Raw genomic sequence first — 22,682 nt, 5'->3', positions numbered from 1 at the left:
TGACGATTTTGCCATTCTTTAATATGTGATGTGTGCGCGCTGGTTACCTTTTACCAACTTGACGATTTTGCCATTGTTGACTTCGTACAATTACGAGGCGGCTAATATCCAAAATTATCTTAATTATCTTAATTATCTTAATTTTGATATTTCAACTTTTGGCTTTGGGGTTTCCTCTGCTCGAATAATTATCAGCTGTGTGACAAAATCATAAGTAGGGCTATTTTGTGGGTCCCACTTATTAATCAATAAATTATCAACACGTGTCCCGTTGTATGTACAGCAAGCACTACAGTGCACTTAAAATCAATGAGTAATTTTTAAAAACCTCCTCTGAGGTTTGAGGCTATTGCAAGTAGATGGTGAAAATTATTTTATTTGTAAAAAATCCCCTACCGTTAGTTAAAATTTTCATTGACTAACGGTTGACTTTGAAAAGACAATATTACCCCCAATATTTACAATTCTAAATATTTACAATTTCATAAGTAATTAAAACAATTATTTTCACCATAATCAAGTTATTGATATTTCCTTAAAATCTTAAAAAAATAAAATTACAAATCTTAAAATAATTTTTTTAAGTTTGTAATAAAATTACAAATCTTAATTATTTGATATAAAAATATAATTTTTTAAAGTTTGTAATAAAATTACAAATCTTAATTATTTGATATAAAAATATAATTTTTTTTAAGTTTGTAATTTTAATTTTTTTAAGATTTTATGGAAATTTTAACTGACGTAAACTTTTTTTTTCAGTTTGTAATAAAATTACAAATCTTAATTATTTGATATAAAATATAATTTTTTTAAGTTTGTAATTTTATTTTTTTAAAGATTTTAAGGAAATTTTAACTGACGTAAACTATTATTGGGGGTAAACTATTATTGGGGGTAATATTGTCTTTTTAAAGTCAACAGTTAGTCAATAAAAATTTTAACTAACGGTAGGGGGTCTTTTACAAATAAAATAATTTTCACCATCTACTTGCAACAGCCTTAAACCTCAGGAGAGGTTTTTAAAAATTACCCTAAAATCAATTCTCTCCATGCTTGCTTGAATGGAAAATACGGCATTATTCTCCTCGTGCACTATAATTTGTTTCAAGCTTTAATGAATGTGCTTCATACTTTTTTTTAAAAAAAAACTTAAGAGATGTTATTAAATTTTTATTTGATATAACTTCTCAAATAAAACTTATTTCAGTAAAATTTTTATTTATAGATTTTTTATTAAAGCTCTTATAAAAATATTTGAGTTATTTGGTTGTCACCGAAAGTTTTTATTAAAAATTATAAATTACTTTGATTGATAATTTTTTTAAAATTATATTATGCAATGAATAGAATAATTAGGGGTACTTTAGACAATTCATTCTTTTTAAAAGCCAAACAATATCCATTCCTAAAAGTATAAAATTTAATTTTTACCTAGAGAAAATATAGTTTATTTAATTCTCAAAAACTCTAAAATATTAAAAATTTTAAAAAATAATTATAAAAATAACTTATAAAATTAATAAAATTACTTATGATTATTAAATAGATCGAATTAAATATGTACTGACAAATTTGATGAGGGTGGTTTTGCCGGATTAGTTCTCATTTAATTCGTAATTTTAGAAACAAAATTATAATTGATATTTGTTCAAACTTTAGGGAGTTGGTTGGAATTTGTATCTTTCTGCATTTGGTTCGGTGGCGAATTAGGTAGGGTCTGGTGGACCCAACTCCCCCAGCTTAAATGGAAAATTTTAAAATTTGAGACTATTACGGGAACAGGATCGTGACAGCTTTGAACTTACCGACACTGGACAGCTTATCCATCAAATAGCATAAATAAATGGAATTTATGTATTTATTTATTTATTTTTTTCCCGTTACGTTTATTCAGGCTTATTCCATTCAATTTTAATTCAAAATGATTTAATTTGTTATTATAACCAAAAATGAAAATTCATGATAGTTATAGCTTATATGGCAGCTGCCTCCTTAAATGGAATTAAGATGATTGACAAATCATAACTGGTATTTTTTTATTAAAAAAAAAAGAAAGAGTAAATTTACTAAAAAAGATAAAATAGAATAATAATTAAAAAAAAGAAAGTAAGTTAAGAGAAATTTTGGTAAATGAGGGGAAAATAGGTCTGGTTACGATACTCGATGGGCATGGTTACCCAAAACTTTGGCGTTTTGTGAAACGGCAGCAGATCTTGTGTTCGCTAATCTAACGGCTTCAAAAATATGCAAATTTAGTGCCTGCCACCAATTACTGCGGCCGCGGGGCCCACTTGCATAATTGAAAATAATTCAATTGGTGTACTCGGTTGCACTTAACCTGAAGGATGGGGGGATGAGTAGGGCCCGGCAAAAAAACCAAAAACAACAGAGGTCTAAGAAAAATTGAATCGAATCAGTGGATCCGATCGAGTTCGAATCGGTTTTAATTCTTATAAGGGATATTATTATTTTTCCATTAACGATATTCTGACACATTATGTCAGTACTACGATTTGGTAAAATCATTAATTTATCACCAAACGTTTAAACTGTTAATATTTTTTCAGTATTCCGTTAAAATTCAGTTAATAAATAACGGAAAATTCATAAAATATCAATTTTACCCTTGAAGTATAAAAGACGATTTTACTCTTTAAGAATGAAGAACATCAAATGATGATTTAATTACAAAATTCATAAAAGGTTAACTGTATGGTCTTTTAAAAGGTCAATTTTACAAAATTCACAAAGGGTAATTTTTGCCCTTTAAGAAGGAAGAACAACAAATGATGATTTAATTACAAAATTCATAAAAGGTTAATTACATAGTCTTTTACGCTCCAGGGGTAAAATTGATATTTTATGAATTTTTCGTTATATATTAACTGAGTTTTAACGGAATGGTAAGAAAATACTAACAATTTAAATGTTTGGTGGTAAACTGATGGTTTTACCAAACCATGGTACTGACATGATGTGTCAGAATACCTTTGGTAGAAAAATGATAATATTCCTTCTTATAAATATTCAAATATTCCATTTATAAGAAAAAATTGAAATATCAGTTCAGATTTCAGTTCACTTAGCTGAATCAAATAACTGAACCGAAGAACCGGAATGTTTTTACAATTTTACCAAAACATAAAATATGTTATATGTTAATTGACTATGTAAAATGATTACAATAAACATGCTCACACACGATTATTATTTTATTTTTTTTGTGTTGTAACTATTGTTATTTTTATTTTTCTTTACAATTTTATGTTTATTTAAATGGAGCATTGGAGTCTATATTTGTATTCTTAAATCTTAATATTTCATATTTTGTTAATAGTAGTTAGTAAAACAATAATGATAAATGTGTTTTGAATATTTTATGTTTATTGTTAGTATTTGTAATGAAACTATAATGAACTGGACGGAACTACTTTGCCTCCATTATACCAAACACCTAATTTTGACATTTTCTTTAACAGTCCCCATTGTTTTTGGTAAATAATAAAAACTATAAATTTTAAAAATTTTACACAATAAACCCTAATTAAAATATAATAATTTTAGAATTTTAAAAAATTTATTTGGCATTTTCTTCAGCAATCTCTACTGTTTTCTGTAATATTAAAAACTATAAATTTCAATAATTTTACAAAATAAACCCCAATTAAAATATGAAAAATTTAAAATTCTAAAAAATTATTCTCTCTCGGTTTTCTTCTCAATCATTTTTTTTTTTTGCTTTGATCTTAATTTATTCATTTATCCAACATATAATTCTTCTAAAATATCAAAAAATAGAGAGTCTTCTAACCACATAATTAGATTAATTTCTTGAACACAAAATCTCATAAAAATAATGCTTGCATTCACTTAAATGACTATATCTATTGTGTTTATTTTTATTTATTTTTACTACTATAATAAGAAAATGACTATATCTTGCTCTCTATAACAAAATCTCAACAATTATGGCCTGTTGAATGCGGTTAAAGATGGTGACATTTATTTATTTTACTAAAATTTAATTCCAATATAGTGTTTGACATGAATAAGTAAATTAAGAATGATGGAGTTTGTGCCAACCAAATTATCATATGATAATTAAGTTTTTGCCCTAAGGGGACCCTTTGAATAAATTTTTTAGACTAAATTTATATCTTATGCTAACAATTATAAGGTTATTTGATGTTGAGCAAATTTATAGAAATAAATAAAAGTTAAGTTTCATTTATTTAATTAAAATAATTATTTATCCTTATAAGTAACACTATCTTAAATGGTAAAACATTAAATGGGTATTTTATTTTAAAAAAAATATATTAAAAAATGGGATTTTTTGTAATTGATATTTTAAATAAATGGATGTGGGGAATATTTTAGTAAGTTAAAATAATCCATCCATATTGTTGTATATCTAAATATATTCATTTATTAAATTACCTGGACCCATATAAACATCATAAAATATTTTGATGGACTTATGTGTTAAAATCTTAAAATTTAATCTTTTCTTTTTTATTTTATGAAACAAGAGGGGCTGCAGCATTAATAACCAAGTAATTGTATCCTTGCCGTTGGAATAGCTTTTGCAACTCTTGGGTTGAATCCAATGGTTGGATCACAAAAAGACAAAAATAGGATACCAAATCACGGTTGCAAGCTAGCTGGACCCGAACTAAACTAATTAATGAGAAGAATTATTCCATTAATGAGGCCCAACAAGCTAAAAATTTAAAATTTAAAATTCAAAATATGTCCAATACGCCTAGAACCGACAAAAAATAGAACCGAGCCGAACCAAATCAAATAAATTAGTTCATGTTCGGTTTTTTTATTGTATTCGGTTCTTTTTATAAAATAACCGAATTTAATCGGGCCTACTCAATCTTGATCCGAACCGAACTGAACTGTGCCTACCCCAAGGGAAATTGTGAAGAGAGGGGAGTTCGATTTCTTTTATTTCGTTTGATATAAAAGTTTCGAGATTATTCGAAATAATTAATTTTTTTCTACACTTTTTTTATAATTAAAAAGTTTTTTACTTAAATAATTTTAGAAAAAATTACTTAATGAATATTTTGTTCTCTTTTTCTTCTCAATTTCATAAATTTACATCAATTCATTCAAATTACTTTTAAATACAAATAATTGATATCACTAATTAAGAGGAACAAAACCCACCATTTATGAATCAATATTAACAAACTTTTATCCGTTATGAAAATTAATGAATTTCTATAAATTTAATTTTTACCATACATAAGCTAATAAATATCAAGAAAAAAAGTTTTTCTGTAAAAAACATGAAATTTATATCATGATATTATAAGAAAAGCCAAGTTAATCAACTAAAAAGTGAGTAAAATTAAGTGTTTAATTTGTAGAATAGGAGATTAGAGAGAAAATATGCAATTGTAAAGTTAAGAGCAAAAGAAATCAGTGAAAGATAATTTTAAGATTTTTAAATTTAGATTTTTAATAATAAATTTATTTTTTTGAAATAAACTTATAAAGGAATTTGGTGAGTCCAAATATCCCCACCTGAAAAGAAGTTGAATACCCATTTTAGTGAGCTAATTTACCCTTATTGCCAAATTTTCAATATTTATTTTTAATTTATAATAAAAAAATACGAAGTTATTTAACCGTTGAAAACCAATGAACTAGTTTATGTTTCATTCTAATGTCCTGCTCATTTAATAGTTATCATGATTTGTGTGATGCTTTTTGTTAGAAAAAAAATTATTTTGTCTATTATTACGATCAAGGGCGCTTTTATTACTACAAATATATATATATATATATATATTTTAAAGAAGAAACATGAATATCATTATTACAATCACGGGCCAACTTTTGTGGCACTCCCGAATAGAGTCCATTTTGAAACAGACTGGGGTCCGAACGTGCACCGCTAGGAATAAATAGCATTCCATGGTGGGCCAACTCGATAACTGCAGCCCAACGGAACAAACCAAAACGAGATACATGGTGGTAAGAAAACCAAACACCTTTTTTTATATGTCGAGTCATTTTTACAAATTTATATAAATGCAAAAATGCCAGATCTTCTAATCACAAATGATAGAAGAATTTTTATTATACGTTTAAAAAAATTAAAAAAAAAATAAGACTAACTTTACATAACTTTTTTTTTTTAAAAAAAAATGTAATTACTAGCAAAATTATTTTTGAAATAGCACCGCCGAACATATATCGATTATTTTGCTCGCTTTCAATTATGTCTTCCGAATATTTATTAGTATTTTTGTTATAATAAGGCACAAGAAACAACACTAAACCCATATCAAATTTCAAATGCAACATACTAAATTTGTCGTTTTGATTCTTATTTTTATTTTGTAGAAAACACGTGACTACATTATTCTCAATTCAAGAATTTCATTTCCAACATGATACAAATATATCAATAAAGTCCAATATATTAAAATCCGAGCTAAAATATATGAATAAATAAAAACCTGTCATAAAAAATCACTCACATAACAATTGCGAAGACTTTCTTTATCTTATAATTAAATGAAAAAGGCGCCTTCTAAGTTGTAACCTAACGGCGAAATTGCTGGCACTAACTCGGCCTTACTTTTTGATTGGACTGAAAAATATGTCTAAGTTTGACACGGCTTATATGATGACGACCCATTCAAAAGGGAAAGCCATCTGATTCGCGGGAGCGAACACGGGCTGTCACTGTCAATTTGAAACGACTTTTGGAAAGCAAAAAGATGAATCAAAAGGACAAAATAGGTGGTGGTCATACTCAGACTTGGACCAATTCACTTTGATAAGAAAGTGGACTTGCCTTTTTCCAATTCCACCGCTACTAGTAGTAAGTTCGCACCAAAACCACAACAACATATTTAAGTGGTTTATTATTTAGTTTGGTTTATTGATTATATTACATGTATAGAGAGATTTGATGGACCTAAAACCAAGGGTAGAGCCACGAATTTCGTTGAGAAAGGGGGAAAAAAAAATAATCGACCTATAATAATTAGAATTTTGAAACAAATATTATTTAAAGAATTTATTATTAATTAATTGGTTATTCAAACAAGTCATAAATAAGAGATCGAGAGACTCCCTAAATAAATAAATGTAGAACATGCGACAATGATAAATCAGTCTCTTATCAAATTTATAGATAAAAAAAATTTAAATCATTCATTGATTGAACAATGAATATATTTTCTTGTCGCCTTATTGATATTTCTAAACTACAAAATTACAAAAACTATCAAAGAGAGTTTTATTTACATTTTTTTTTCTCTCAGGAGGTTTCAATAAGTTTTGAATGTATACAATATTTTGTTAATTTTTTTAATTTTATTTCAAAAATAAAAAAATTCAAATCAGTCATTGATTCAATATGAATTTCTACTGATCCCAATTCTTAGTAAAAAGCAAGTGGTTTATATAAATTTGTTTTATTTTTTACATAATTATTTTAATTACAGTAAAATAATAATTGATAAAAAAAAGGAGAGGCAATTTTAGTTTTTTTTTTCAAATTTTTTTTAATTCAAAGGAATAAAATAAGAGGAATCTTTGACATTCCAAAAATTGAAGTGGAACAGACACAGTAAAATACAAAAGGAAGATAGGAAAAGCAGAGCAACTCCATAAATAAATAAAGTACAAGTTATAATTAGTGCGTGGTGACTCTCTGATATTCCCAAAGCCGATCCTCTTTCTCTTTGACAAACACAAACCCTAGAGAGAGAGAGAGAGAGAGCCATGGCGGCGGCGGCGGCGGCGGCAGCGCAGTGGTTGAGTGTGTGTATAACGTTCAGCGTAAGCCTAATAATAATAATAGGGAGCAGCAGCTTGGTGGCGGTGGTGAGTGGAAACTCGGAGGGGGACGCGCTGTACGCGCTCAGGAGAAGCCTATCAGATCCCGATAACGTGCTTCAGAGCTGGGATCCAACTCTCGTCAATCCCTGCACTTGGTTTCACATAACCTGTAATCAGGACAACCGCGTTACCCGACTGTGAGTCAGTGGGCCCCATCTCCATCCCCCCCACCCCACCTCCCCACAATTCCTATTTTGGTTTGTATTTTTTTTTTCCCCCGGGTTCATCGTTTTGCTCTTGCTGGTCTTCATTTGCAGGGATTTGGGTAATTCAAATCTATCCGGCCGTCTCGTCCCTGAACTGGGCAAGCTCGAGCATTTGCAATACCTGTATGTGAATCAGAATTCGTTTCTGTTCATTTCTTTTCGTAATATGTATATATTAAATATTAATTAGTTTTCTTCTTTTTTTTAAACTAAATTAAATTGCTATTACGTGTAGGGAACTTTACAAAAACAACATCCAAGGAACTATCCCTGTCGAGCTCGGTAACTTGAAGAGCCTCATCAGCTTGGACTTGTATAATAACAACGTCTCGGGGAAAATCCCTCCTTCCTTGGCTAAATTGAAATCTCTTGTTTTTTTGTAAGTGTTGGTTCGCTGCGCTTTTATTTATCAGCTCTCAGCTTGTCTTTTTTATGATTCGGGACTGGCAAAATTCAGTTCTCGTGCTTGCAATGTGCTTGTATGCTCTTTGGGGTTGGCGTATTTGACTGTTTGTTATGTAATAGTTCTTATATCAACACATGTGCTGATTCTCAAGCTCAAAGTGTATTCCTTGGAGTCAGATACCAATGTAAAAACTCAAATGCGATATTGGAATTAGATAAGTTACTTTTGGAACAGTGTGTTCTGGTCCTGTATGCTCCCTCATTAGACTTTTAAGTGGTTTTGTTGGTTAATACAGCCTTGCATCTCATTGCAATTGGGGTCTGGCAGACCGTTCTATACAGTTATAATTTGGGCGACCTATCACTTGTCCCTCATTTTTTCTGCGAATTAGTTGATATAAGATGGTGATGTAAAATTGCTGACCTCAGTGTCACGTTCTTTGTTTTGCAGGCGGCTTAACGATAACCGGCTAACTGGACAAATTCCCAGGGAGCTTGTTGGAATTTCGAGCCTCAAAGTTGTGTAAGTACACACATTTGTATTATGGTATCTGTTGGTATTGTCTTCTGTTGCTGTAATATTGAAAATTTTGGCTGCTTATCAGGGATGTTTCAAGCAATGATCTGTGTGGAACAATTCCTACAAGCGGACCATTTGAACACATCCCACTCAACAAGTATGTTTCATCTTTTTGTAACTTGCTGCTTGCATCCCGGTTGTAATTTTGTTCAAGCTAATGTATATGGATTTAATTATTCATCTCTGCACACACCTCCTGCTTCTTCTTAACTTATTTTTTTGTCCTTGGATTGCAATTTATGTTATCGAGGTCCTTGTGTCATTCTTTGTTGATAGAAATAGACTATATCTGTCTTTTTTATTTTACATTATTCTGTGGAAGAATTCCTTTTTCAGCCATATTAGATTCTATTGTTATTTGAGTGGCTGGCAAAGAGTTGGCTTTGAGTTGCTCTTGGCTGTTTGAAATTCAATATCTAAGTTTATTGTATCTGTTCCAGAGTCTTGTTATTTTACAGGACTGGGATTGTTATGTTTATGGGGTTTTCATAAAATGAAATTTATTTAACATTGGACTTGTAACATTCCATGTTGCAAGTTTATGATCCATGATGCATGAATTCCATACCTGTAACATCGCCTACTTCTATACTTCCAATCAAGGGGAGTTATCAATTGTGTGAGTTGTGATGACTGGGGATATTAACTATGGCGTTCTTCTAACTATATTGCATGTAATTTGGGAGATTATAGGTAAGGAGGGTATCCATTCGGCACTCTAATAGACATTGCCATCTGTTTCCCTGCAATGATAGATAGTTTATATAAATGGCTGAAACTTATATAGGATTAATATATTATGACGGTCACTTTGCAAATTTAATTCATTGTGAAATGTTAGTTGCATTGTACTTGAATTTTAGAGGATTTTAGGATTATCTTATTCACATCTGAATCACAGTGATTTCTGTGTTGTTGCATCTTCATCGGAACATGGTTGGCATAAATAGGTTATGTGGATTATGACTTGAGAACATGATAGTCATAAAAATAGGCATAAACCTTCCAAGTCTCATTGATACTTTGATGGGGATCCTTCTGGGATTTGTTCCTTTTTCTTTTTTTCCTCAGAACTGTGAGTCAACCATGTGACTTCTTGTTTGGAACCTGCTTTGTGTTGTAATTCACTTAACCAAATGGGGAATTTGAATGCATGACTTCTTCTTGGTAAGCCTGATTTAATACTATGTGAGGAGCCATCTATCCCAAAGATTGTTGTAGGAATGGCCCAACAACATTCAAAACTCTCAACAAAATATTGACTCTACTTATGTAAAAAGGGAAAGTGCGTGTTTCTGTTATTATGATATTTCTGGAGTTATTCTGCCTGTAAATGATAATGAAAGGTTATACTTTACTGTGAAATCTGCATATAAATTATTGCCACCACTTAAGTCTTATAAATTCAGCAAATTAGTATAAACACTTTTTGAGTGAAATTACCACTCATTTTCCGGTTCTGAAATTTACAATGGTAAGAAGTGTTGTGATGTTGAGAACAATGGCAATACTATTGAAGGTTACTAGTAAATCGTTAGTTGGTTGCTAAAAGATTTAGAGCCTGTTGCATCTTTGCTAGTGAATTCTAGACTTGAGATTTACTTGCATTTGCATTTCAGAGGCCTCAACCTTCTAAGTTAAATTGGTTTTGGCTTCAGCAACAGTATCTGACGAGATGTCTTACCTGTAAATAACCACTCTGGAAAGTTTGGGTTTTCTGCCCTTAATAGATCATCTTATTGATTTTTTAATTTGTTCTTATACTCATGTGCTTGTTGATTTATTTTGATTTGTGCCTGAGGTTTGTATCAGAGAAAAAAAAATGGAAAAAATAATATACGTATGAGGTTTTTTGTGCACGCCATATTAGAAAACAAGAGGCTTTTGCAGGTCGGAAATCATTATTAAAAATTTCCATAATCTCAACCGGTAATTGTCATTCTTCTGTTAAATCAATTGAAATTTCAACCACATCCTGCAAATGAAAACATGAATTGTTTTGTATTGTAAAACATGATTGTTTTGTATTGCAGGTAATTTGGAATCTTCCAAAATAATCTTGAATAAGTTAAGTTATTTGAAACTTTGTGTTGAAATAATATTTTCTCAACTAACTATATGTAGGACAGGGACTTAGAAATGTGCATAACTTGGTAACTGGATGCTTTGCAGCTTCTTGCTTACACATTATCCTCATAGTTTACATGCTGTGTGCTTTTGTGGACGTGTAATATGCTATTTTCCAAAATGATGGTAGTGAATTTGATAACCTTTAGATGGGAGGGGCAAAATGATATAGTTGTATGCTGCTACTAAGCAGTCTCTAGGGAAACTTTAACGGGAGTCATTTGCTGATAGCTAAATGTAAGTTTGTCTCCAAGAAGTGTCTGCTTTTCTGCACTCTGCTGGACATCGCACCGTAGAGCATTGAATAATTTTCTTCGCCTCTCTATCTCTTCTGCCAGTTGTAGGTTTCTATTCTCTGTTGCTCTCCCTGACCATATTTTGTTTGAATGGTGTAGCTTTGAGAATAATCCTCGATTAGAAGGTCCAGAGTTGCTGGGACTTGCAAGTTATGACACAAACTGCTCATAAACGATTGATTGTTGCTTCAAGCTCTACTCAGGTTTCGAATAGATGTGTCCGCGAAGATTGAAAGCGTCTTTACCTAAAAAGCGTAGTGTTATTGGTGAAATGAAGCCATCATATATGTAAATTGTATTATACTGCTTAAATGCATCTGTAATAGCATCGTTGTGATCTTCATAAAAATGTTTCAACTTTCAAGATGAGAATTTTATTGATGTAATACAATACTAGCCAAGTGTTTTCTATTCCATCTATGAGAGTTCCATATAAAAAAGTATTAAATGTGTCAAACGCTTACATGTTGGTGTGAAGTATAGCATTGTGATATGTGGGATGCCTGAGCGTCTTCTATAATCATTAATCATTAAACAGGAAGAAACAACTTAATGAAGGCTCAAGAAGTGGAAATTTTAGAAACAAGAAGAAATTGATAAAATTAAATTAAAATGCCAGAACACCAAATCTCCATTCTTGTGGAGGAAGGATATGAGGGCTGCTTGGATTCATATTTTACCAAACAGGATAAAATCTCATGAGTCTTTTGAAATTCTTGTCTGGGAACGAGGGGTAAGTGTAGGAGTGGGGTGTAAGAACAAATATTTATTCCATGTTTTGCATGTTTTACTTAAAATTGGATTCGTGGTCGGCGGTCCAAATTTAACATTTTGTCTAAACATAATGGGATCACTTGGCGTCACTACAGAAAAACTATTTTGCGCATTTATAATATATTCCTTCATTTATACACAGTATATATCACTCGAAAAGTTATTTATTTATTGTTATTAGCGGTCTGGTTTATTTGGTACTTTTAGTATTTTATTTTTATTTATTATTTTTATGTTAGTATTGTATTTTTATCATATATATACTCTAATTCGATACTATTGTAAATATAACATGGTACTACATCTTATTTAGTACAATTCAATCTAATTCTAATAATTAATCCAATCTAATCCAATTAAGTCAAATTCAGTAAGTGATTTCAATTTAATCTATGCACCAACCCTAGCCTAAAAATGAATATTATGTTATGTGTTTTTTTTCCCCCAAATTCAAATTTATAGAATTTATAACACTTGCTTCACCTATGAGAGAAGAGAAACCTATGTCGCGCAGGTGCACCACCTCAACTTACTGAGGGATCAAGATTCTCTCTTGATTTGATCATGTCATAAGCAAATAATTCAATTGCTGATTAGTAGTTAAAAAATAAAAATAAAAGAAGTTGAATCTTACTCATATATTACCACTAAAAGACACATGGCAGAAGATCTTGAAAAAATCAGAAGAGATCAGATCAGGAGATGATCATTTTCCCTTACTGAGATTGTGAGCCCTCCTATTAAGGGCTTGTCATTTGGCAAGTCCAATAGATCTAGCAGCATGACCCATAAATTTTTTATTTTAAAAAAAATTATATTATTTAATTTATGTATGGCATTATAGGAAAAAATTATATAATATATAAGACGTTTCATGTCAATCATACAATAAGTAAATGTTATGACATATGTGTATTTATTTTTAAAAAATCACTATGCAAATAGTAATTATATTAAATTTAATTGTGCATGTTATATATGCATTAATTAGTTGTATTACTTCTGATGTATTGTAAAATTTCTCCACGATAGGACGGCAAGTTTTTATTGAGACCTTCAATAATGAGTCTTCTACCTAAAAGTGACAAAATAAAAATTAGTGGCACACGTAATTGGGTGATAGCGAAATTAAGGATTAAAACATTATTGGATATATTTGGTAGTTTAATAGTTAATATTATCACCATACACGTGATATATATTTATATTCTTAAGTTTTTTTTTCATAAGTTTTAGATGTCTCGATCTTTCTGTTATATATTATATACGTTATTGATCAAATTATTGATGCTCCTCAGCTTGTTTTGAATGCATTTGATCTGAACAGTTCGAGCAACAATAAGGGAAATAGTGGATGGTATTTAATAGGTGAGATTTTTCATCTCCATTTTAAAATTTTAAAATAGAAAAAGAAAAAATAAAATTATCGATAGGTTAAATTTCACTTTGTCTCAATTATTTACTAATATTAATTCAATGCGCCCATAAATTTATTATAAGTTTATATTCCATCCACACACAATTAAAATTAAGTGGCCTTTTAATTCTCTCTCTCTCTCTCTCTCTCACTCTCCCCTAATCTCTCTATGTTCATTGCACCCTTACAAGTGTGAGAAAAACGACTGAGGATATATAACAGAGAAGAATACAATATATTGAAAATAATGGAAAGATTATTGTCATCTCCCATATATAATAGAAAAACTAAGGTAATCTCTAATCTTACACATGTATATGTACTATTGAACTTGGTTTTTTTGCTTGGTAAAAAGTTAAAATAGTAGCTTTCACCGTATGCTACTAACAGCATCAGTTTTTCAAAAATTAGTACACGGTATTGACATGCGTGGACTTAATATATTATCAAAATAATCATTATATTTTGATTAAAAAAGAAGAAGATGAACTTGTTCAGCTAAATTAGACAATGTATGTATATATTTTTATTTATTTTAACTCTTTGATTTGATATTGTCCCATTAAATTTTACTAAAGAAAGGTTTTTTATTTAATGAAGTAGGCGTCATGTATAAGCAACATCACTTTTTGTAATTCTTTTACCAAGGTCTGATAGAATGAAGATGGCAGTAGGTAATATGTAAGAGGAGTGTTGAGAACTTGAGAGTCGATGTAACACAACATATAATTAGAACCTAATTTGAAAGCAAACCAAAATCCATTTGGCTCCCAAATATATATATATATATATCGAAAATCAACAAAAATGAAGCCAAAATTATGCATCCATGTGTCTGGCCAGTTGGAAAAGGAAGCATCCTGAAGTTGGAATTTTTCATCATACCTTTAAATATTAATCAACAAAATACCTATTTTTTTTTTTTTTTTTACGATATTTGCAAATTGCAATAGTTTACATCTCTATGTTTCTCTTTACAGTTCATCGCAACAGCTTCATTATTTGATGTTTTAATCAATCATAATTAAACATATTTATTCTTTTTGTATTCACCTGGCTGGCGAAATGGGCGTGTCAACGGGCTATGGGTCTATTTAAGAGAGTACTGACTGATTTTTTTATTATAAATATCAATATCACTCTGATTGTAATATATAAAAAAAAAAATTTGATAACAATTAAAATTAAAAATGGGGAAAAGGACTAGTTAGGTGAAATAATCGTAGAGATTTTTTATGTTCTCAGAAACGATTACAGAGGTTCTATTTTAAGACACACATCGATTATTTCTTTTTACACAAATTAAATTTTAGAACTTTGAGTGCTCTTGCTTTGAGAACGAGGAAGGATCCACGTGTCATTTTGATCCCTTTTGAGGGCCAAGAATAATGACCATTTTTTGTGTAAATTAATCTGAAGATATCATAGACCAGGTTTAGATAGCAGCCACAGGTTAAAACATAAATATGTCACGTTACCGATAAATGTATAGATCAGTTGGCATAAAATTGTTCTAATTTAATTAAAATCCTTCATTTGAGATTTGGGAATGTAATTACATTAAATCTTTGTTGAGAGAACTTTACTGCTCTGGTGGTCCTACTCGATTCAAATCTGAATTAGTCGAGACCTAATGTAGTCTTCAGATATCAAATGATTTGATATAAAAAAAAAACCATAAATATGCCTCGTTTTAATTGTGAAAATGTTAAGTCGTTATCAACAAGTTTGGAATACTTGGGTCCACCAATGACTCAACGCAATAATAAAGCTAGAATTCTATAATTTTATAAACTCCCATGTGTTTAATTATTTTCAATTGATTTATTTTTTTAATCCCAATTTTTTTTATAGCCTCTACTTCAATCTCTTAAATCTACATGATTGTAAAGTCGGCCCCGCTAAACATGTCTTTGTTGATCTTTAGGACCAAGTAAGGTCCATCAAAATATATACATGAACTAAAATAAAGAGTAATGATACAGCCACAAACTCTTGTACAAATTTATTTTGTACAAACTGACGTGGCATTAATTCATTGATTGAATGAAAATATAAATTAATAAAAATAAATCATGTGGGCCAAATGATATTTAATTCAACCAATCTTATCATGCTACATCAGTTTGTACAAAATAAGTTTGTACAAGAGTTTGTGGCTGTATCATTACTCTAAAATAGAATACTAGGGATGCTACTTTAGACAGCAAATCTTACCGATTAGCAAAAATTGATAACGTTATTGTTGACCATTCTTCGATATTTAATTAAATAAGATACAGAGTAACAAGTAGATACGAAGCATCAATTTTCAATCTAATAACTATAAGAAAACAAGGGGTTAGGTCCACAGTTTAGACAAAACCATATACAAATTAATAAACAAACGGGCATTATTAATACACTTCCAAACTAAGATTGAGATACAAAATAAAATAGCATTTGGATGAAACTACAATCATAAGATTTAATGACTAATTATGACATGACTTTTTATGTATTTTTTTAGACATTTACTTATGGGATTTTTAATTTTCTTGATTCATTAAGATAATCTTCCGATCCGAAAATTTGTGCTGTCGAAAAGGTTTCCTTGCCTGGAAGACATCATTTCTTGTCTTTTTTTTTTCCTCCCAATATAGAGATTCTTTGATTAATTGCAATGATAGCTCTTGCTTTTGATTTTGTTATTTAGCTTTGTCATCATCTTTTTTACATAGGACGAGAGAATGAAGCATGTGGTGGGAGGAGAGAGAGAGAAAAAAAGTTGACAATAGAGAGAGAAGAGGTAATTCTCTCGTCCTTCTTTCGTTAATCTTAATATTTAGCAGTACTCTTTCTTTAATTATATAAAAGGAAAATGGTCCCGAAGTATCGAAGATTAGAGTTGTACAAATATTTATTATTAGGCTATGGATAAGTTGGAATTGATCTACGATGGATTACGAATCTCAGCTACACACGCAAAGTGATAAATAATTAAAAAAATTCATAATAACTTTAATTGTGTGATTATAAAATAATGTTCTAACTTAAAGCGGTTCTAAGTTAGCCAGACCCTTGTTATTATTATTCCTCCGAGAAGAAGACATTTTACGTAATAAAAATATATATAGTTGTGTTCAACGAATTGATGTGCGGCTCTATTCTCAAAACGAAGCTCCAAAAATCATTATAGATGAAAAAAAAATCACTTCTTCCGATCAAATTGAATCAACTTAACCTCTTTTGATAGCCGAAATCCAACGGCGTACCTATGAAATGCATTTTGACAAATCAAAATCAATTTACTTATTTTTATATTTACGTTAATTCTTACTGTTTCTAATTTTTCTCACTCGGATCTCTATTTTCTTTAATGATGATTAAATGCATCCTGACGTTAAAAGTTGCAATGAGAAAAACATTTTTCAGATCCTTTTACTATTGTAAACTCATCGTCAACTTGTCATGATATGCTTATCAAAAGTAAGAAGTCTATATATTGACATTAGCTCGTCGAGAAGTTATCCGTCGAGTCATAGGTTTTATTTTAAGTGTGTATTAAATTTTAATGTGGCCTTATATTTATGCCTGACGTCGCGATGTACTATAGGTCATTCTTTACCGTTTTAATATAATGTATTAATTTTAAAAAAAGTTAAAATTGAAACATTATAACTATTATAATAAGAAAATGTAATGGATAAATAATTTTTTTTAAAAAAATAAGAAATATCAAGGATCGTGGGTGTCATCTCACTTCGCAAAAGGTAGCTCCATCCAACAACGCGAAAGCTCATTTGCATAAGAAAATAATCAGTGTCTGCGCACTATGAGCGATTAGCAATAATTTATATGGCCATGACCACATGTGCACTCAGTCACTGAGAATACTGCCAGCCTATGACCTATGTAATCATTCAAAATAGTATTAAAAAAAAATTAAGAAGAAAAGAAAAGCGCAAAAGCTAAGCCATGCTTTAAAAATATGAATCTTTAATTATTTCAATGGACCCATTTGTGCCCGCCGTGGCTATATATATGCTTACAATAGCTTTTCTTGAAACCATCTTTCACCTTCTTTCTTAGTCTTCATTAATAGTTGGATAGAAAAAAATGGGGTTAGGTTTGAGACATGTTGCTGTTGTTGTCACTTGTTGGATACTAATGTTGTGTTCAGTTTTTGAGACCTCGTACGGTTCAAAAACCAGACACTATAAGTGGGAAGTAGAGTACATGTTTTGGTCCCCGGATTGCAAAGAAAGCATAGTGATGGGGATCAACGGTCAGTTTCCGGGGCCGACGATCCGAGCCAGGGCCGGCGACACGATCGCCGTCGAGCTCACTAACAAGCTCTATACTGAAGGAGTTGTGATTCATTGGCACGGAATCAGACAGCTCGGCACTCCATGGGCTGATGGCACTGCTTCCATCTCCCAGTGTCCTATTAACCCCGGAGAAACCTATCTTTACAGATTCAAAGTTGACAAGGTAGTGTAAAAAATGTTCATATTAATTTAGAAATTAAGAAAATTTTGACAGAACGCTGTCAGCAAACGACGTTAAACCGATACTGCTAATTGACTTCGTTTCTAACGTTTTGTCAGCACTCTGTCTCTTTATTAGCAAAATTTTTTTCTGTATTTATATTATATTTACAACCAACTAATTAATAGAATCATGATATGTTAGACGTATGGCAAGTGCAGGCAGGAACGTACTTTTACCATGGACACTTAGGGATGCAAAGATCAGCAGGTCTGTACGGATCTCTGATTGTGGACGTGGCAGACGGAGAGAAAGAGCCATTCCATTATGATGGGGAGTTCAACTTGTTGTTAAGTGATTGGTGGCACAGAAGTGTCCATGAGCAAGAGGTCGGCCTCTCCTCAAGGCCATTACGTTGGATTGGTGAGCCACAGGTAATTAATTAAATTAATTCCATAAGATAACCAATTTTTCACCCAAATGTTCATGAAAGCAGCAAAGATAATTAATTTTTCAAATTTTATTCGCGTTTGGGAATGATGTGTGTACGTATACACACACATCAGACACTGCTGATAAACGGAAGAGGGCAATTCAATTGTTCACTGGCGGCGCATTTTAGCAACGGCTCGGCGGAACAGTGCAAGTTAAGAGGGAATGAACAGTGCGCACCCCAGATCCTGCATGTTCAACCAAACAAGACCTACAGGCTCAGGATAGCTAGTACCACTGCGCTCGCTTCACTCAACTTGGCTGTCAAGGTACGTATTCTGTAATCTACCTAATCTTTTTTTTTTAATATAAATATATTCATAGCTTTGCTTTGTTAATATTATATTTTGGTAAATAATTCATAATTTATACTACATAATAGATATGCTGTCTCAAAAGATTTTATTTGATAAGGGTTCGGTTATGTTGGAGTTAGACAAATCTCAACCACACACGCAAAGTGATAAATAAGTGTGGTTGATATTCGTACTTTACCGTAGGTTAATTCTAACATAACTATAGTCTTACAATAAATATGTTGTTGTTCACTATACTTAATAGTATAATACCAGTTTTATAATTGTTCAGATAACTAATAAATTGTCACCAATAACGAGCGAAATGAATAGGATCAGGCAACGGTGCAATTGTTTTACCGTGCCACAGTTGCAACCGTTTGATGTACTTAGATTGGTGGGGTTCATTGGCATCTAACGACTGAATATAACTGTAGCACGGTACCACAGTTGCACCTAAAGTTTCCCCAATATATAATGTAAATAAGGTTGTAATCTTTGTAAATTGGAAACGTACAAGTTTGAATTTTGAAGCTAAAACTTATTGAAGATTTTAAATTTCGAAAAAACGACTCTCTTCTACACAAGAGTTTTATATTTATGTTTATATTTGGTACTGTGATTAAAAAAATACTAAAGACAGATCAAATGAATCCGGTGTTATAATATTAATTGATTATTTTATTTTATATATATATTTTTTATAATCATTGTGTTGTCAAATTTTTTTAATCTTAATATCTGTGCTCTAAAAAATTGGGAATCTTTTGATACATCATGCGACCTTTGTCAGATTTTTTCTCGCGTTGTCACTAAAAAGTTGACAAGCTGTGATTAAAGTTAAACGACAGATAAAGTGGCAGAACTTTTTTCTTTTTTTTTTTCGGGGACAAGAGAAAAGCAGTAGAAACGTTTAAATCATGTGTTTGATCCCTTAATTATTCTTATGTGGGGGTCAAAAAGATATCGAAAGTTTAGGAAGTGGTAGGTATGGTATGGAACACTCAACACTTGAATTCAAAGAACTCTGACATTTATAATCAGAGGTAGGTAACACTTGAGCAGGGCTTACCTTGATAATAATCAACTAACATAGTAACCGACATGAGTTTATAGTTAATCTTAATTAATATTGGCATACCTTCGTATAATTTATAATTAATTCTGTCAACGTTCTATTAATCATCAGTTTTTTTTAACATTTTCGTTAGGTATATATGTACGTACGTACGTCTGTAAAGCCAAAAAAAGAGAAACATTTGTGCTTCTTTTATTTATTATACAGGTGGATTAAGCATGTACATGGTGTATACGCATAATAATTACTAATTAGTGGAAGCCAGCTAGATAGGGGTTGCATAATTATAATGGAGATCGATTTGCTCTCATTCCCGCCCCCACCATCATGCACTAAACATTACTTCAGTCTTTAGGCAGGAACTCTGAATGACTTTTCCATTCAAATTCTACAAGAAGTCTGACGTGCCCGCGCCCACATACTGAGAAGAGGACAGTGTAATGGGGGGCCATGGCTAATTTGAATGGTTCCCACTCCCATTTCTCTGCTGCTGATCATATACTTGGATCCGTACCCTGGCTGTTTATAACCTCACATCACATATGCACATGCACATGCAGCTTTTGCTTGGGCCTCGTTCTTGTCGTCTTTTATTTGTTTATTAATTATTCGAAGGCTGACTCTGAAACTTGGTTTCACTGCTGATTTGTACTTTATGCTATATCTATGTCACATACCGTGTCGTATGATCAATACTCTTAAATCTTTTGCAGAATCACAAAATGGTGGTTGTGGAAGCTGATGGAAATTACGTGCAACCATTTGAAGTAGATGACATGGACATATATTCTGGTGAGAGCTATTCGGTCTTATTAACAACAAATCAAGATCCCTCCCATAATTACTGGATCTCAGCTGGTGTTAGGGGAAGAAAACCTGCAACCCCTCCGGCCCTAACACTCTTAAACTATCATCCCACTTCTGCTTCCAAAATCCCTCTCTCCCCACCACCTATAACTCCTAGATGGGACGACTATGATCACAGCAAATCATTCTCCAACAAAATATTTGCCCTAATGGGATCCCCCAAGCCTCCCACAAATTTCCACCGTCGGCTCACCCTTCTTAACACTCAAAACACCATTAATGGGTTCACTAAGTGGGCTATTAACAATGTGTCCCTGAATTTACCCCCCACTCCTTACTTAGGATCCATCAAATATGGTCTTAAAGATGCTTTTGATCAGAATGGTCCCCCCGAAAACTTCTCGAATGAGTATGACGTGATGAAACCTCCTGTAAACGCTAATACAACTCTTGGAAGTGGGGTTTACATGCTTGGTTTAAACACCACAGTTGATGTTATACTTCAAAATGCAAACGCGATAAGGCCAAACTTGAGTGAAACCCACCCTTGGCATTTGCATGGGCATGATTTTTGGGTATTAGGGCGCGGAGAAGGGAAGTTTACGAAAGAAGATGAGAAGAAATTTAACTTGAAGAATCCACCATTGAAAAATACTGCGGTGATATTCCCATATGGCTGGACTGCTTTAAGATTTGTTGCTGATAATCCAGGTGCTTGGGCATTTCACTGCCATATTGAGCCCCATTTCCATATTGGAATGGGTGTGGTTCTTGCTCTTGGTGTTGAAACCGTTGGTAATATTCCAAACCAGGCGTTGGCTTGTGGTTTGACTGGGAAAAGGTTCATGAACCCTAAACAAAATTGAGGCTAGCTAGTTTGTTTTATGTACTTTATTCCTGGAGTTTCTATTGTTGTTTTGATATTTATATTAATAAAATTTCGGAGTTGAATAAATAACTATGTCTGAAAGAGAAGAATGATGAGATGTCTCTTCTCATTAACGATGATACATATGAATTAGGATTTTCACATTCTTCTTCTTCTTTGTCTTCTTATTATTTCTTTCATAATCAAGTTAAATTGGTTTGATTGTAAATAATATGAAAAAATAAATGCAAAACTCAATTTTAAGTACTCATTAAACAAGAAGACAGAAAGAGGGAGGAAAAAGGGAGAGGATGTTATCTCATATATTTAATTCCATCTTAAAACTTAAATTTAATAAGACATTTTTTTTCAATACATAAATAATTAGTATTATATGGAAGTAAGTTTCTTAAGACTATTATAATTTATTATAATATAAACTTTATTTTTATTTATAATTCATCCAAATTAAGATCATAATTTTTTTATGATTATATAGAGCTTATTCTTTCATAAAATATATCCCTATACCCTATAAAAAGGCTTTACTGTCTATGCATGTTTATAAGATGCTTCTGACATATTTGGATTATATATTTTCATTTCTTATCTCTTTATCATCATTAATCATAATTATGCAACTCAGAAGTTCAGAACTTGTTCTATAATTCCAACCAATGGTCGGTAAAACTTGTTTATAAATTGCCCCCATGCCCATTGCTTTGTAATAGAAAGAAGAAACGGAAAGCTCTTTAATTGGTTGGCTTTCGTCATTAAATATAATCTTATTTAATTTCAGCTCTCACAAATCCTCTCACTAACAATTTCTGTATCAACATTATCATTTGGTACTTTCTATTTAGAACTATATACTAATACGTTAACAGCACGTTACTCTCGCTTCTTTTTAACATGTTTGAGAGATTTTAGAATATATTAAAGGTATTATACTCAGTTAATGCATGTATGTCATATGTGTATTTATTTT

General features: G+C 31.3%; 2 protein-coding genes across 2 annotated transcripts; both read left to right on the top strand.

Annotated features, from left to right (window-relative positions):
- Nucleotides 1-7,616: 7,616 nt before the first annotated feature.
- On the top strand, nucleotides 7,617-11,949 carry LOC18050901 (leucine-rich repeat protein 1). The gene is made up of 6 exons (XM_006446323.2): nucleotides 7,617-8,015; nucleotides 8,136-8,207; nucleotides 8,320-8,463; nucleotides 8,941-9,012; nucleotides 9,095-9,166; nucleotides 11,592-11,949. Exons 1-6 carry the CDS (start codon nucleotides 7,762-7,764, stop codon nucleotides 11,662-11,664), a joined length of 687 nt encoding a protein of 228 aa, XP_006446386.1. The 5' UTR covers nucleotides 7,617-7,761; the 3' UTR covers nucleotides 11,665-11,949.
- Nucleotides 11,950-17,726: 5,777 nt separating this feature from the next.
- LOC18050900 (L-ascorbate oxidase) lies at nucleotides 17,727-21,781 on the top strand. The gene is made up of 4 exons (XM_006446321.2): nucleotides 17,727-18,156; nucleotides 18,375-18,587; nucleotides 18,720-18,914; nucleotides 20,733-21,781. The coding sequence occupies exons 1-4, from the start codon at nucleotides 17,782-17,784 to the stop codon at nucleotides 21,690-21,692; spliced, it is 1,743 nt and encodes a 580-aa protein (XP_006446384.1). The 5' UTR covers nucleotides 17,727-17,781; the 3' UTR covers nucleotides 21,693-21,781.
- Nucleotides 21,782-22,682: the final 901 nt, after the last annotated feature.

The sequence above is a fragment of the Citrus clementina genome, unplaced genomic scaffold, assembly GCF_000493195.1.
Source record: "Citrus clementina cultivar Clemenules unplaced genomic scaffold, Citrus_clementina_v1.0 scaffold_2, whole genome shotgun sequence".
In the NCBI taxonomy this organism is placed as follows: Eukaryota; Viridiplantae; Streptophyta; class Magnoliopsida; order Sapindales; family Rutaceae; genus Citrus; species Citrus x clementina.
The sequence above is the reverse complement of the archived record's forward strand: the minus strand, read 5'-3'. Positions and strand labels throughout refer to the sequence as shown.

Coding starts and splice junctions, on each gene's coding strand:
- LOC18050900 (XM_006446321.2), top strand. CDS start 17,782: ATGGGGTTAGGTTTGAGACATGTTGCTGTTGTTGTCACTTGTTGGATA. Junction 18,588..18,719: donor GTTGGATTGGTGAGCCACAG/GTAATTAATTAA, acceptor CACACACATCAG/ACACTGCTGATAAACGGAAG. Junction 18,915..20,732: donor CACTCAACTTGGCTGTCAAG/GTACGTATTCTG, acceptor AATCTTTTGCAG/AATCACAAAATGGTGGTTGT.
- LOC18050901 (XM_006446323.2), top strand. CDS start 7,762: ATGGCGGCGGCGGCGGCGGCGGCAGCGCAGTGGTTGAGTGTGTGTATA. Junction 9,013..9,094: donor ATTTCGAGCCTCAAAGTTGT/GTAAGTACACAC, acceptor GCTGCTTATCAG/GGATGTTTCAAGCAATGATC. Junction 9,167..11,591: donor GAACACATCCCACTCAACAA/GTATGTTTCATC, acceptor TGAATGGTGTAG/CTTTGAGAATAATCCTCGAT.